Source organism: Anomaloglossus baeobatrachus, chromosome 5 (assembly GCF_048569485.1).
Source record: "Anomaloglossus baeobatrachus isolate aAnoBae1 chromosome 5, aAnoBae1.hap1, whole genome shotgun sequence".
Classification (NCBI taxonomy): Eukaryota; Metazoa; Chordata; class Amphibia; order Anura; family Aromobatidae; genus Anomaloglossus; species Anomaloglossus baeobatrachus.
The window spans coordinates 333,133,255-333,147,625 of NC_134357.1; the positions used below are offsets into that span (position 1 = coordinate 333,133,255).

Here is a 14,371-nt window from a genome sequence, read left to right on the forward strand (position 1 = left end):
TTCTCTGTCCAGAAATGTGTTGGATACAATGAAATGAGCAAAGTGCTTCTTGTGTTCTGCCTTAACTGGGGAGTCCAAGATGCCTTCCAAGACAGGAATGTCAACTAGCTGAAGAAGCCGAACCATCAACTGCTGTTTCCACACATTTTCAACATCTTTAGAAGAGGACATACTGTGCAGTTTACTGGGGTCTTGGTGGAAATGTGCATTAGGGAGGTCACAGATACCGTGGAGGAGTTGGTCTAACTTCTCATTTGCAGAGTCGAGAGCGGAACACAAGAAGCACTTTGCTCATTTCATTGTGAACACAAGAAGCACTTTGCTCATTTCATTGTGAACACAAGAAGCACTTTGCTCATTTCATTGTATCCAACACATTTCTGGACAGAGAAATCCTACAGACTCTAAACTTGCCCAAGCTGGACCGTTGGCTAGCTGCGGCCGTTGAGTGTTTGGAGCATTTTCCTGATGAACAGATTGTGATGCTGAGCCAGGAGTTATCTCAGATTAATGGAAATGGTCGTGTCAGCGTCACGTGATGAGAGCAGGCGGCAGGTGACCTCAGCAGGTGGATGGCGGCAGATTTGACTCCCAGATTCCGTAGGATCCGCAGTATGGGAGAGCTGAGAGCTCGCAGGAGAGGCTACACAGGACCCTTCCAGGCGACACATCTGTGGAACAGCATTATCCAGTCACTGAAAGCTCAAGTAGATATAAAGAGCAGACGGCAGCACCTCCGGACGTACCCCAACTGTTTTATCGGCTCGGATGCTGTGGATGTTGTTCTATGCCACTTGATGCAGAATATGTATTTAAGTAGCTACGATATTTCACGCACTAAAGGGGTGCAGCTGTGCCAGGCCCTCATGGACCACAAAGTCTTTGAACCTGTTGGTGCCAAACTTTTTAACAGTGAAGTGGAGAATGTGTTTGAGGACAGTAACAGTCATTTCTATAGGTTTTTAGACTCCAGGTGGGCTGCCGAATGCTCTCCAAGTGACAAGAGCTTTGGTAAAGAGAGGAGGCGCTCAAGGACTGGACATGTTGTAACAATCTGTAATCCATCCGCTCTCGACTCTGCAAATGAGAAGTTAGACCAACTCCTCCACGGTATCTGTGACCTCCCTAATGCACATTTCCACCAAGACCCCAGTAAACTGCACAGTACGTCCTCTTCTAAACATGTTGAAAATGTGTGGAAACAGCAGTTGATGGTTCGGCTTCTTCAGCTAGTTGACATTCCTGTCTTGGAAGGCATCTTGGACTCCCAAGTTAAGGCAGAACACAAGAAGCACTTTGCTCATTTCATTGTATCCAACACATTTCTGGACAGAGAAATCCTACAGACTCTAAACTTGCCCAAGCTGGACCGTTGGCTAGCTGCGGCCGTTGAGTGTTTGGAGCATTTTCCTGATGAACAGATTGTGATGCTGAGCCAGGAGTTATCTCAGATTAATGGAAATGGTGACAATCTGGACTCGTACAAGAGGATGCTTTTTGACGTTATCACTAAATATTACTCTCAGGAAAGAAATCCTTTTTTGGATTGCAGAATGGTTCAGATTCTTATGGGAATTGTAGAACTTCTTGAAAACGGAAATGAAAGCCAAGCTTTGGAAGCCGTCCAGCTTTTCCTAAGATTCCATCTTTGGAAAATGGCAAGCAATCAGACCAATAACATTCAATAGGGCTGTCCTGATAACTTCTTTTTTTTCACGGACTGAATGTATATGTGAAAAAAAAATTCAAACTATGAATTAGTTTCTTCAGTTTTTTGTTTGTTTTTACGCACGAGACTCGCCTATTCAAGTCTTTGGGTGCACAAAAAAACCCCAAATGGATCCTATATGGATCAAATGGATCCTATATGGATCAACCATATAGCACCTGGTTTTTACAGATTCATTGCAATTTTTTAAAGCCCCAAAAAAGCCCTTTTTCTTTCTCAGTGCTGGAGTGGTGCTTTAAGTTTACATCCCCTGTCCTTGGATCTATACTTACCCTTAGGCATTTTCATTTTTTTTCGGTGTTGCTCCAGTACCGCCTCGCCATCTTGTGTCCGTAACTTCTGATTGGCTGGAATTCAAAAGTTATGTAAATAAGCTCTCAATACAATTCTATAACAGCAAGAACGAGGCTCTCATAGAGTTGTATTGAAGAGCGACCTCTGGTTCGCTCCATGACACACTGGAGCAGCCGGCAGGTCACAAACTGCAGAAGACAGATTGAAGCAATGCTGAAAACAGATGAGTATAAGAAAGGGAGCAGAGACGTAGATTTAAGGCGCCACTCCAGTGGTAACATTAAAAAAACAAACCAAAACAGAGTGGTGCTTTAAGAAAGGAAACTGTATTCGGTCTAGTAAATTTTAATAAAAAAAGGATGCATAATACTGATGACAATATTGATGAAAAATCGGCCATTTTTTCTTAGATGAAAATCGGGTGATGTTTTATTATACCCTTGTGTGACTTTAGCCTAAATCGGACATAACTTGTAAATAACTGAATTGCATTTTTAACCATTTCACAGAAGAGGACGATTCAGGGTCTGGTGAATTTTGCGGTGGAAATTCTCTATATGAGGAGGGGGATATTAGCAGTAATGGGGAGACATTAGCTCTGACATAATAACATACAGATTGTGACAATACACACGCAAAATAACAAAACCAAATTCTTTATGCTGACTAAATTGCTATATTGACATTGCAAATTCAAGGTCAATAGACAGAAACAATGAGCTGACACCAAGAGGAAAGAATATTGGTTATGAAATTGAACATATGGAGCCACATTTATTACAAGACCTTCACCCGGGACCTAGGCTTCTCCGTTCTACCATATTTTCTGTGCCACCCCTCGTGCAGCTCTCCCTCCGCCCCTAGAACTTCTGGGTCCTTGGTGCGCAAAGCAAGACGCAGGGAGAAATTCTCGGAGTGTTTTCTATAAGGTGCTTTAATCTCAGGAAATAGCAGGCAGTCTGGGGTTGCTGCTGGGGAAGCAGGGCCCCCTGGAGCCTCACCCCCCTGTGGAATATTTAGAAGGCCACTGAAAATGATGCTGCGGCATTACAGCATTGTTTATTAGGTGTGCGAGCTGCGCTTTCTTTACTTGTTGCATTTCATACTCTTTCTACTGGGTTAATAAGCACATAATTACATGTCATGTCTAAATCCCCTCATGACATGAATCTAGATATGATTACAGCTCTCCAGGTATTATCATCCAGCTGACTGGCAATCTGCCTTGTGAGAAGTAATATAGTATTATGGGATGTATTACTCCATACAGAGAAGGGTCTAGGAAAGCTCTTTACATCTGCGTAGACTTGCTATTGGTGGACTAGCTGCGCATTTCAGAGCGTTTTCTTAGAGCCATCGGTGGAGTCTCGAGATCCATACCCCATCTATAAGGAGGATAACATATAAAAAGAATAATAAAACAATACTTATATTTTAAAGGCTTAATAAAAGCTTTCATAAGACTGGTCATGCCTTCTAAAAATCATTGTTAACAGGCAATTTCCCTATGTAATCAGGGCTTGTGCTGCCCAGAATATGAAAACTGTATCTGGATTAAACAATGGTAATAATGATCATTCACTCAATCCAGTTTGCATTAACCCTTGTCAAGGGACCGCTAAATGACCCCCTATCCTGTTATATTATTAATTGACATTAATTCTCTGTGGAAATCTGTCTGCATTAGGGCAGAGTTTGGTCCGAGTGTCAGCATCGTGTCCTCCGATTTTCTTAGATGACAGAATTGGGGCACACCGTCAGGCGAAGGTGGAGAACAAAATGTCTCCATTCTGTGGGTCCATGGAAATCGGACTGCACCCAGATGTCATCCGAGTTCTGTCTAATGGTTTCCACAGACTCATTGACTTGTGTGGCCAAGTATGATAGGCCACACAAGTCAATGTCCAAGTAGGAAAGGAATATTTGATCAAACTCGGACATGCAACGATTTTTTTCTTGGATCATCTTAGTCTGAAGAAAATATCTAAAATGTGATCGGCCCAATGGACTAATATTGGTCAGAGAGCGACCCACTGTTTTGTTGGATCGCACTTGTACTGAAAATATGGCCTTCTGCCCTTAGGGTATGTTCATAAGTGACATTTTGCAATCCTTTTTGGTGTGTAAAATACTTAGTATTTTACAGTACCCGCATAATCAATATTTCTGAAATTTCATGCACATGCTTTTTATATTATATATATATATATATATATATACAATAATATATATATATATATATATATATATATATATATATTGAGCCCTCAAAAACACAGTGTGAGCATACCTTTAGTGTTAGAGATAACGTTGGCCATACACATGGAGAGGTTTTTCATGCATTTTTCAGTAATTGGAGTAATGATTTTCATGTATAGGGTGACTATCCTATTATTGTGGATTTCAGTATCTTAGTGTATATACGCTTACAGGAATACTGCTCTTCTCCAAGCAGTCAGCTGCATCTTTAACTACCATGAAACACAAGGAGGTGGCTGCCTGAGATCAAGCTTAGTGCACAGGCTCGTGCACATGGCCTTATTTTCTGTCTGAGTGCGATCCAACAATCCATCAGTTTGCTCTCGTGATAGTCTACATTCTTTCCTCGGACAGAGACTGAAAAAATTGCTGTATGTCCAAGAATGATCTGATATTTGGATCGCACTGCGCCACAGAAGTCCATAAGTCTGTGGAAATGATCGGACTGCACTCAGATGACATCCAAGTGCAGTCCAATTTCCGGGGACTCACAGAATAGAGAAGATGGAGAAATTTTGTTCTCCATATTCTCACAGTGTGCTCCTATTCTCTCATTCAATAGAATTGGATCATACTATGCTGATATACCGGTCAAACTCTGATCAAAGAGTCATTTGTATAACCGGCCCTATTCTCTCTAATGAGAGAATTACGGCCGTCTCCCCCTGAACTAACACTTCTTCAACCAAGTACCTCAAGAAAATATATAGAGGGTATTTCTGGGTAAAATCAAGCCCCTATTACAGTCATATAATACCAATACTAATTGATACATACCAATACTAATCTGCTGCTACATTGCATTGTTATATGAATAGAAATGAGCGAACTCGAACAGTAAAATTCTTTGTATCGAACACACTTTTCAAAAATTAGTGTTTGAGTTCGGAGTTCGGGTTCTTTATGTATCCGCACCACTAGAGTGAGCATCAGGTATGTTCGGTGGTCTGCCCATAGAGAATCATTGCAGTCTCTGAATGGCTCTCACTGGGGGTAAATTCAGCAATATTGGATGAAGTGTACAAAAAATAAAATCCCGCCCTCCCTCATCCGGATATGCTCTATTAATGGCTGGCTGTATGTGGGCAGAGCTGAACTGCTCAATCAGTGAAATCAATTGAGGTTCAGGTCAATCCAGGTCCAGAACAGAACTTTATCTAAAGTCCATCTGAACCCACCGAACCGAACTTCATCTCCTATACATCTCTTTACATGAATAGTTGTCGAAGTCTGAGACAATAACTAAACAAACCCCAACCATCACTATATTTCATTTTTGGAATAATGTCATTACTGTGAATGGTTATATCTCCTTTACATCAGTAATAATCGGGAATGAGTATTTCTTCACATGAGTAATAAGTGTTAATCAATTATTTCTTTAAAAAAACAACAACAAAAAAACAATATGCAGTGACGTGTAAAAGCTTGTGATTATTTAGGATAAGCTGGTTTAATAAACAGTAAAAGATCAGAAACCTTTGTAGAGGGGATGAAGCCAACACTATTAAGGCTTGAGCTGACCTTGACTTTCATTGTATGGGCGGTCTAGTGTCTGTATGGGCGGTCTAGTGTCTGGATGGCCACCATGTAATGAACACTACATGACGGGGAAAACAGCTGATCAGAGTTGGGGAAGATGGAGTGGTGCCAATGTAGTGGGTGGGCCTACCCCCTACTAGTTTAGCATAGTTACCCGGCATTGTGATTATTAAAAGTGTTGATTTTTATTATTGTATATGATGTGTTAGGGCACCCCCCTAGTGGCCGGGTGGGACGGCTGTTGCCACCGGGGAGGAGGAGTCGGCCAGATATCTAGGCAAGGTCTGAATGTGTGTGAAGAGAGAGGATCCGGGGCAGCGGAGAGTGCACATCTGCAGCGGCAAGTGTGATTGTGTGAGCGGACCATCAAGGGACACCGGAGATAAGGAGGTGAACGCAACCTCAAAGCCTATTCTGCCGGTGTGGGTCCGGTGTATGCTTGGCTGAAGAGTGGAAGCCCGTAGGAAGTGGAGTACTTTGGGCATATTCCCACCAGAGGGTGCGTTTGGGCAGGGTGTCCCCAGCTCCACTAATATTGCCGGAATCTGCTGCCCGGAGTGTTTTATCTTTGAGAATAAATGTCGTTTTTATTGCATCTGGACTTTTGCCTGCAGCCTTTTTGTGCATCGGCCGATGAAGACACCGACATACACTCTCTCAACATTAAAGAAGTGATGAAGCCAGGGATGTGCCTTGAATACAGTGCTGCCACGACTACACAGCCAGAGGCCTCCCAGGCTTGTCGCTTCAAGTGGCGTAGTCGGCAGGATCCGATTCCCCTGCCAGGAACCCAAGAAGCCGGAGACCAAGTGGTGCCGAGTGCACCGTCTCCGGGCTATGAGAACAGATTTCCAGTCCCATGGTGGGAGGAAGAAGTGCCCAAGGCGTTGGACCGGGCACAAGATGGCGGCTAGATGGCCGTCGTCTGTGAAGATAACGAGAGCGCGCGAAAAGTTGGCGCCGAAAGAAGAGCCTGGGGCTGGCCGGTGCCGAAGAGAAAGCATGGAGTACTCCGCCCAAAGAGGGGAGGCGCCAGCTCCAGGGCACGGAAGAAGAAAAAGAAGTACCTCAGCGGAGGAGTCAAGATGATGCGTGAGGCTGGGGGTGGAGTCCGTTTAAGAGCGGGAAACGAAGACCCGCCTCCACTCTACCCAGTCTCAGCATTGACGCCGCCGCCGTTACCAGCAAGATTGTCAGGGGCAGCGACGCCTTCACCACCGAGAGGAGCTGCAGCAGCTGCGCCTGTGGAGCCACCCTACGCCCCTGCGTCCTTCCAGAGGATCCGTCAGCAGCCGGGACAATCCCTGGGGGCATACATCCAGGCCCAAGCGGAGGGATGGAAGAGGGCCTGGCCCCCAGAGTAAGTCACCACTGCTGATCTGTTGTTTAAGTCCGGCGCCGTTTAGCCGGCAGAAGTTCTTTTAAAGTTTCACGGGACGAGCTCCCTTCTGTGTGTTTGTACGGGCAGTCGCCCCATCTAAGACCGGGAGCGCTTTTGAAGCCTCCGGGCACCTTCAGCAAAGACCGGGAGCGCTATTGAAGCCTCCGGGCGCCCATCTAAGACCGGGAGCGCTGTTGAGCCTCCGGGCGCTATCCAGAGACCGGGAGCGCTGCTGCGCCATTAAGCGCCCCTAAAGACCGGGAGTGCCGCTGAACTGGTGCCGCTGTTGAGGACTGACCCAAGAGGTTTTTATGTGTCAATATGTGTAAAGTTTTAGAGCCTTGCCGGGAGGCTCGGGTTTTAAGAGGGGAGGCATGTAGTGGGTGGGCCTACCCCCTACTAGTTTAGCATAGTTACCCGGCATTGTGATTATTAAAAGTGTTGATTTTTATTATTGTATATGATGTGTTAGGGCACCCCCCTAGTGGCCGGGTGGGACGGCTGTTGCCACCGGGGAGGAGGAGTCGGCCAGATATCTAGGCAAGGTCTGAATGTGTGTGAAGAGAGAGGATCCGGGGCAGCGGAGAGTGCACATCTGCAGCGGCAAGTGTGATTGTGTGAGCGGACCATCAAGGGACACCGGAGATAAGGAGGTGAACGCAACCTCAAAGCCTATTCTGCCGGTGTGGGTCCGGTGTATGCTTGGCTGAAGAGTGGAAGCCCGTAGGAAGTGGAGTACTTTGGGCATATTCCCACCAGAGGGTGCGTTTGGGCAGGGTGTCCCCAGCTCCACTAATATTGCCGGAATCTGCTGCCCGGAGTGTTTTATCTTTGAGAATAAATGTCGTTTTTATTGCATCTGGACTTTTGCCTGCAGCCTTTTTGTGCATCGGCCGATGAAGACACCGACATACACTCTCTCAACATTAAAGAAGTGATGAAGCCAGGGATGTGCCTTGAATACAGTGCTGCCACGACTACACAGCCAGAGGCCTCCCAGGCTTGTCGCTTCACCAACTTCATTCAAAACATAGTCCTTCTCATGATACAACCCCATAGTGTTATACATATGCAATATTAATAGCCATTTGAAGGCGAGGGGGCATGTTTTTACAGAACTATAATGGGGGGGTCCTTCTGAAAGCTCCTCTAACTTGTACCATGATAATATGCTGAACACACAGGGTCTAAGAGAAAATATGACCCATGGAAGTACAACAGGTGGGGGGTGTTGGGTGGTCTTATGCTTTGGGGAGAATATAGAGATTACGGCATTGCTTGACTGACATGAGTGTATGAGGGGGGAGAGAATTAGTCACACAGCTTTCGGAGACTTGCTTTCTGTGCCTCTGCTGTAACATGCAGCCCAGATGTGTCGTGTTACTGAATAGGAGATTCCCACTCACACAACTGCATGCGTTTTTAACAGGAGGGATACCACAGTTTTAGCGCCTTCAAATTTTCAGACTTACCTCTCTAAAAACTTAAGTGGGAAAAATATATAATGTGAAAAATAGCATGTAAAAAATCTGTGGCTCTAAGTATATTCCAAGCATGAGCTTGTGCACACAACCATGTAACGCTGACTTACGGAGTGACATTTTGGCCAATTTCTTCTTGTAATCTAAGAGCACTTTACACACAGCGACATCACTAGCTGGTGAAAGCACCCACCCCCGTCGATTGTGCGTCACGGGCAAATCTCTGCCCGTGGTACACAACATCGCTAACACCCGTCACACATACTTACCTGCCAAGCGACGTCACTGTGGCCGGCGAACCGCCTCCTTTCTAAGGGGGCGGTTCGTGCAGCGTCAAAGCGACGTCACTAAGCGGCCGCCCTATAGAAGCGGAGGGGCGGAGATGAACGGGCCGAACATACCGCCCACCTCCTTCCTTCCTCATTGCCGGCAGCCGCAGGTACGGTGATGTTCCTTGCTCCTGCGGTGTCACACATAGCGATATGTGCTGCCGCAGGAATGACGAATAACCTGCGTCCTGCAACAGCAACGATAATTGGGAATAGAACGACGCGTCAATGACCAACGATAAGGTAAGTAATTTTGATCGTTAACGGTCGTTCGTGCGTTTCACACGCAACAATGTCGCTAACGAGGCCGGATGCGCGTCACGAATTCTGTGACCCCAACGACATCTCGTTAGCGATGTCCTTGCGTGTAAAGCGGCCTTAACAGTTTGGAATGATTTGAATACTGTTCACACTGCAGTTTGTGGCCTTTTTCTGAGCATTCTTTTAATGCTGAAGTGAAGGTCTGATTACATGAATGGTCAAACAACAGAAAGGACAACGGCACTTCATCTCAGTCTACTCTGAATGCAGCAGTTAAGATAAGGTTGTTACTGGCTGCTGCGCTCTGCATAGGCAGCAACCTAAATGACTGCACTTACTTCATCATACATATATAGAGCTTTGTTATACCCGTCACAGTCAATAAAAAACTCATCTAGATTGCCATGCTTTGCAAAGGAACATGTGTTATACACCTAGATGTCAAAGTAGTCCCAGGCCGCATTAGGCTGGTTTCACATCAGCAGTATTTTGCCGCACTGCCGGATCCGGCACAAATGCAGTACAGTTCTATACAGTTCACAGGCATCGCGGCAAGCTCTGGTCACAATTGGTCATATGACCAGAGCATGTGACAGCATGTGACCGGAGCTTGCCGCGATGCCTGTGAACTGTATAGAACTGTACTGCATTTGTGCCAGATCCGTCAGTGCGGCAAAATACCACTGATGTGAAACCAGCCTAAGGGGTACTTTGCACGCTGCGACATCGCAGGCCGATGCTGCGATGCCGAGCGCGATAGTACCCGCCCTCGTCGCAGCAGCGATATCCTTGTGATAGCTGCTGTAGCGAACATTATCGCTACGGCAGCTTCACATGGACTCACCTGTCCTGCGACCGTCGCTCTGGCCGGCCGCTTGTTAAGGGGGCGGGTCGTGCGGCGTCATAGCGACGTCACACGCCAGGCGGCCAATCGGAGCGGAGGGGCGGAGATGAGTGGGATGTAAACATCCCGCCCATCTCCTTCCTTCCGCATATCCTACAGAAGCTGCAGTGACGCCAGTAGGAGATGTTCCTAGCTCCTGCGGCTTCACACACAGCGATGTGTGCTGCCGCAGGAGCGAGGAACAACATCGGACTGTCGCGTCAGAGTAATTATGGATTACGCCGACGCTGCAGCGATGATACGATTACGACGCTTTTGCGCTCGTTAATCGTATCATCAAGCCTTTACACACTACGATGTCGCATGCGATGCCGGAAGTGCGTCACTTTTAATTTGACCCCACCGACATCGCAGTTGCGATGTCGTAGTGTGCAAAGTACCCCTTAATCATCTAGTCTGTTGGCTACCTGCCAAGCACTTGCTGCCCTCTCCCCCCTTTCCTCCCCTCCCTCATACACATTTTTTGGGGAGATAGGGGATGAAAGTTTGAACCCCTTTAGATTTTAATTTACATTTTTGTAAAATACTGATATACAGTATTCCTGTAGAGAGAATATCCTCCCATTGTCCCATGTCCTTAATAGCCATACATGTCATTTATTTTATTTTTTAATATATAGCTCTTTATTGGTTTTCTCCTATGCAAATTACATCACATTTATAAAGTATACATGAGTAGAAGAAACAACATTTCACTATTATTAATTTATCCTTTATGTGATTTTACAATAAATTGTGTCATTATGAAAAGCTCAAACATCAAATGTGCATCATAATTGCTCCAATAGACATTAGTTTCCAGTTGTGCGTGGTCACTTCTTGGTCACAGCTGAAAGATTCTGTCATTATGGGAGGGAGAGGGCCACATTATTTATTTAATTCACTTATATAGTGTTATTAATTTTCACAGCATGTTACAGACATCATCACTGTCCCCATTGGGGCTCACACTCTAAGTTCCCAATCAGTATGGTCTTTGCTCTGTGGGAGGAAACCAGAGGATCTAGAAGAAGTCCTTGTGTCACATTTCTTTATGCAATGATAATTCCCATACTGGGATAGGGAGGCTGGTTCAGTACAGCAAACCATTAAACAAAGCAATGATGAGGCTTCCCGACTGGTAACATTCTATTTTGAGATCTATCAGTGGAGTTGGGATGTATTTTAGATGTTTCATGGTCTTCAGAAGTCACATTCCAGAGGAGTTCCTGTCCATCCTGACCTGTTGCCCCACCTGATACCATTATTTACTCCTGCACTTGGTGCCCTTGTGGTAATGGGCGGGGAGGGTTTATACTGGAAATTGTGGCATCACTGATATTTATTCAGTAGATGAAGCAGGGGGTGACACGTCAATGACATAAAAAAGACAGACGTCTGTGTTTGGTGACAGTGAGGTGAGGAATTCTAGGACCGTCCATTGCAAACCAACATTTACACATATTAGACATTTAACGTATCGTATTTGGGCCAGAAACTATAATTATTTTACTTGGGTTCTTAACCTTGGAATAAAACAGGATATCTTACATTGGTGTAGCCTTAATATGCCCAACATATGGAGATTCATTCCCTTAGTGTAAATTGTGGTGGTAATTTAACTCAATCATGATTAGTTGAGGTAATAATTAGAGTGTGACCACATAGGGCAGCTGGCCAAACACGGCAGAAACATAACCTACTCAAGGTGGCCACTGGATTTTTGGTCATGAGACCTTGTGATCTCACTTTTAATGAGCTTGGGTTAAATGGGTTATATGGGACTTTGGTTTTTTTTTACCCATGGGGCTGAGAACTTACAGGAAGGTAGTTGCTTACTACCTACTTGTTTTGACCGGCACCGATCTCCATCGGCTCAAAGCAGTCATAGACCACTCCTGTGGGTCATTCTGCAGCTTCCAGTGACGTCACGTTGACAGGTCAGTTTAATTTCTTCTGCTCTGCTAATGTCAACCTTGATTGACTGCCATGTCCCTGCTGTCTAACTGTGGGGAGCTGGCTGTCAATAAGCATGATGTCGACAGGGATGACCTGTAGTCAGAGCAGAGGAACTTCACTATTGATGTTAGGTCAAATCAAGCAGCAGCATTGGCGGCAGGAGATTGGTACCAGCAGAACAGGTATGTAGTTAGCAACTACCTGCCTGTAAATTCTTAGGCCCATAGGGATTAATAAGCAAAATGGAATCTTGGTTATCCCCTTTAATGAGTCTGATCTGGAACCCATCATAACAAAACAACTGCAGATAAGCAGTAAGCCATTGTCATACACACTTAGCATTAGATTAATGCGCCCAATGTGCCCATATGGGGGAATAGTCTTGAAGCCCCCATAGGACCATATACAGTAGATTGTAAGCTGAATTTGGTGGAATCCTTCTGCATTTATATAATATGTATGGTCAGTTTAAGATTAGCCACAAAATGTTTAACATACCTGACATTTCTTTAAGGAATCAGATGAGAAGCTACCGGCTGTGTCTAATGCTGAAAACATGTTTCCTCCAAAATATCTCAAAATCAGATGTGCTGTGTAAGTGGGACATACAAAAAGCCTTGGATTTGATACATTTGTGGCTATTATCAGTTGTCTTCACTTAATTGTGGTGTTCATTCATTTGCAGAAAATGTTCCCCAATGTCATTTTGACTTCTCTTTCATAAATTGTACATGTGAAAAGAAGAAACTTTGTAATATACCTTATTTAAGGAATCTCCTTTTTCTCCTGCAGGACTGACCATTTATTCTCAAAATTCTCAATTCACGAATGAAATGTGTTTTCAGTGAATATATTACTGAGAAAAGATGGCAGTTGTTGCTCCGAATTTTATCCCAAAATTTTAATTCAATACATTCATGCGAATCTCAATACTGGAAAGCTTGTAATTACCCAGAAAATAAACTTGGGGGAGAAGAGACAGAGAGAGAGAGAGAAAGAACCCTGCTGACCATAAGAGTTCACACTCTACAGGAGAGCGAAAGTGAAGACCCCACTGACCATAAAAGCTTACACTCTACAAGAGAGAGGGAAAAAGAGAGAGAAGACCCCACTGACCATAAAAGCTTACACTCTACAAGAGAGAGGGAAAAAGAGAGAGAAGACTCCACTGACCATAAGAGCTTACACTTTACAGGAGAGGAGGAAGAGAGAGAAGACGCCACTAACCATAAGAGCTTACACTCTACAGGAGACAGAGAGAAAGAGAAGACGCCACTGACTAGAAGAACTTACACTCTACAGGAGAGAGAGAGAAAACGCCACTGACCAGAAGAGCTTACACTCTACAGGAGAGAGAGAAAGAGAAGACGCCACTGACCAGAAGAGCTTACACTCTACAGGAGAAAGCAAGAGAGGACTCCACTGACCATAAGAGCTTACACTCTACAGGAAAGAGGGAGAAAGAAAAAGAAGACCACAGTGACCATAAGAGCTTACACTCTACAGGAAAGAGACAGAAATAGGACCCCATTGATTATAAGAGCTTATGTGCCATCCCCGTGCCAGCAGCCGCCGCTGCTCGGATCCGGACCTTCAGGGGTGGTGGCTCGAGGGTCTCCGGACACGCCGAATAAAATGGGGGACGTAGATGTACGGGCTAGGCCGTAGTAAGTTCGTGACGCCACCCACGGTGTGTGGTGAGGTGGGACACCACCACTGCTGTTACAGGGCACCCGGGGGAGATGTTGTGCAGCAAGTTGTTAACCCCTCCGTGGGCAGGGATGGTGGCCCCGGGACCCGGTGGCTCTGGTGCAGGGGGAATGACGACCGCAGAGGGTGCTGGTGTACTCACTATTAGGAAAACACACAAGTCTCTGGTAAACCAAAGTGGTGGTGGCCGGTGCCGTGGCCGGTTGCGTTCGGGATCCCCCACCCGGCTGGTGGTCTCTATCCTTTTCCTGCACCATTGTGTAAATTGGACTTTCCCAGTATAAAACTCAGGAGTCCGCTCCCATCTGGATGTGGCTTAAGGAGCCGTGCCCGCAGACGCTGGCCCGTGGGATCTATGGGCCCTGGCGGTGTCCTCTTATCCCTAATCAGTGGGCTGTTGTGTTCTATGAAGGACTTTGGGTGGGACAGGACCTCTAGTCCTGGCCTCAATCGATTAATTAACCAGTTCCACTTGTTTCTGGCTCCTGGCTTCAGGGTCCGAGTACCCCCCTTTATGCTATGGTTTCCGGGTCGGTTCCCTGT

General features: G+C 45.6%; 1 protein-coding gene across 1 annotated transcript; it reads left to right on the top strand.

The window, feature by feature from the left end:
• Positions 1-572: 572 nt before the first annotated feature.
• On the top strand, positions 573-1,688 carry LOC142312759 (DEP domain-containing protein 4-like). The gene has a single exon (XM_075351746.1). The coding sequence runs from the start codon at positions 573-575 to the stop codon at positions 1,686-1,688; it is 1,116 nt and encodes a 371-aa protein (XP_075207861.1).
• The last annotated feature ends 12,683 nt before the right edge of the window (positions 1,689-14,371 follow it).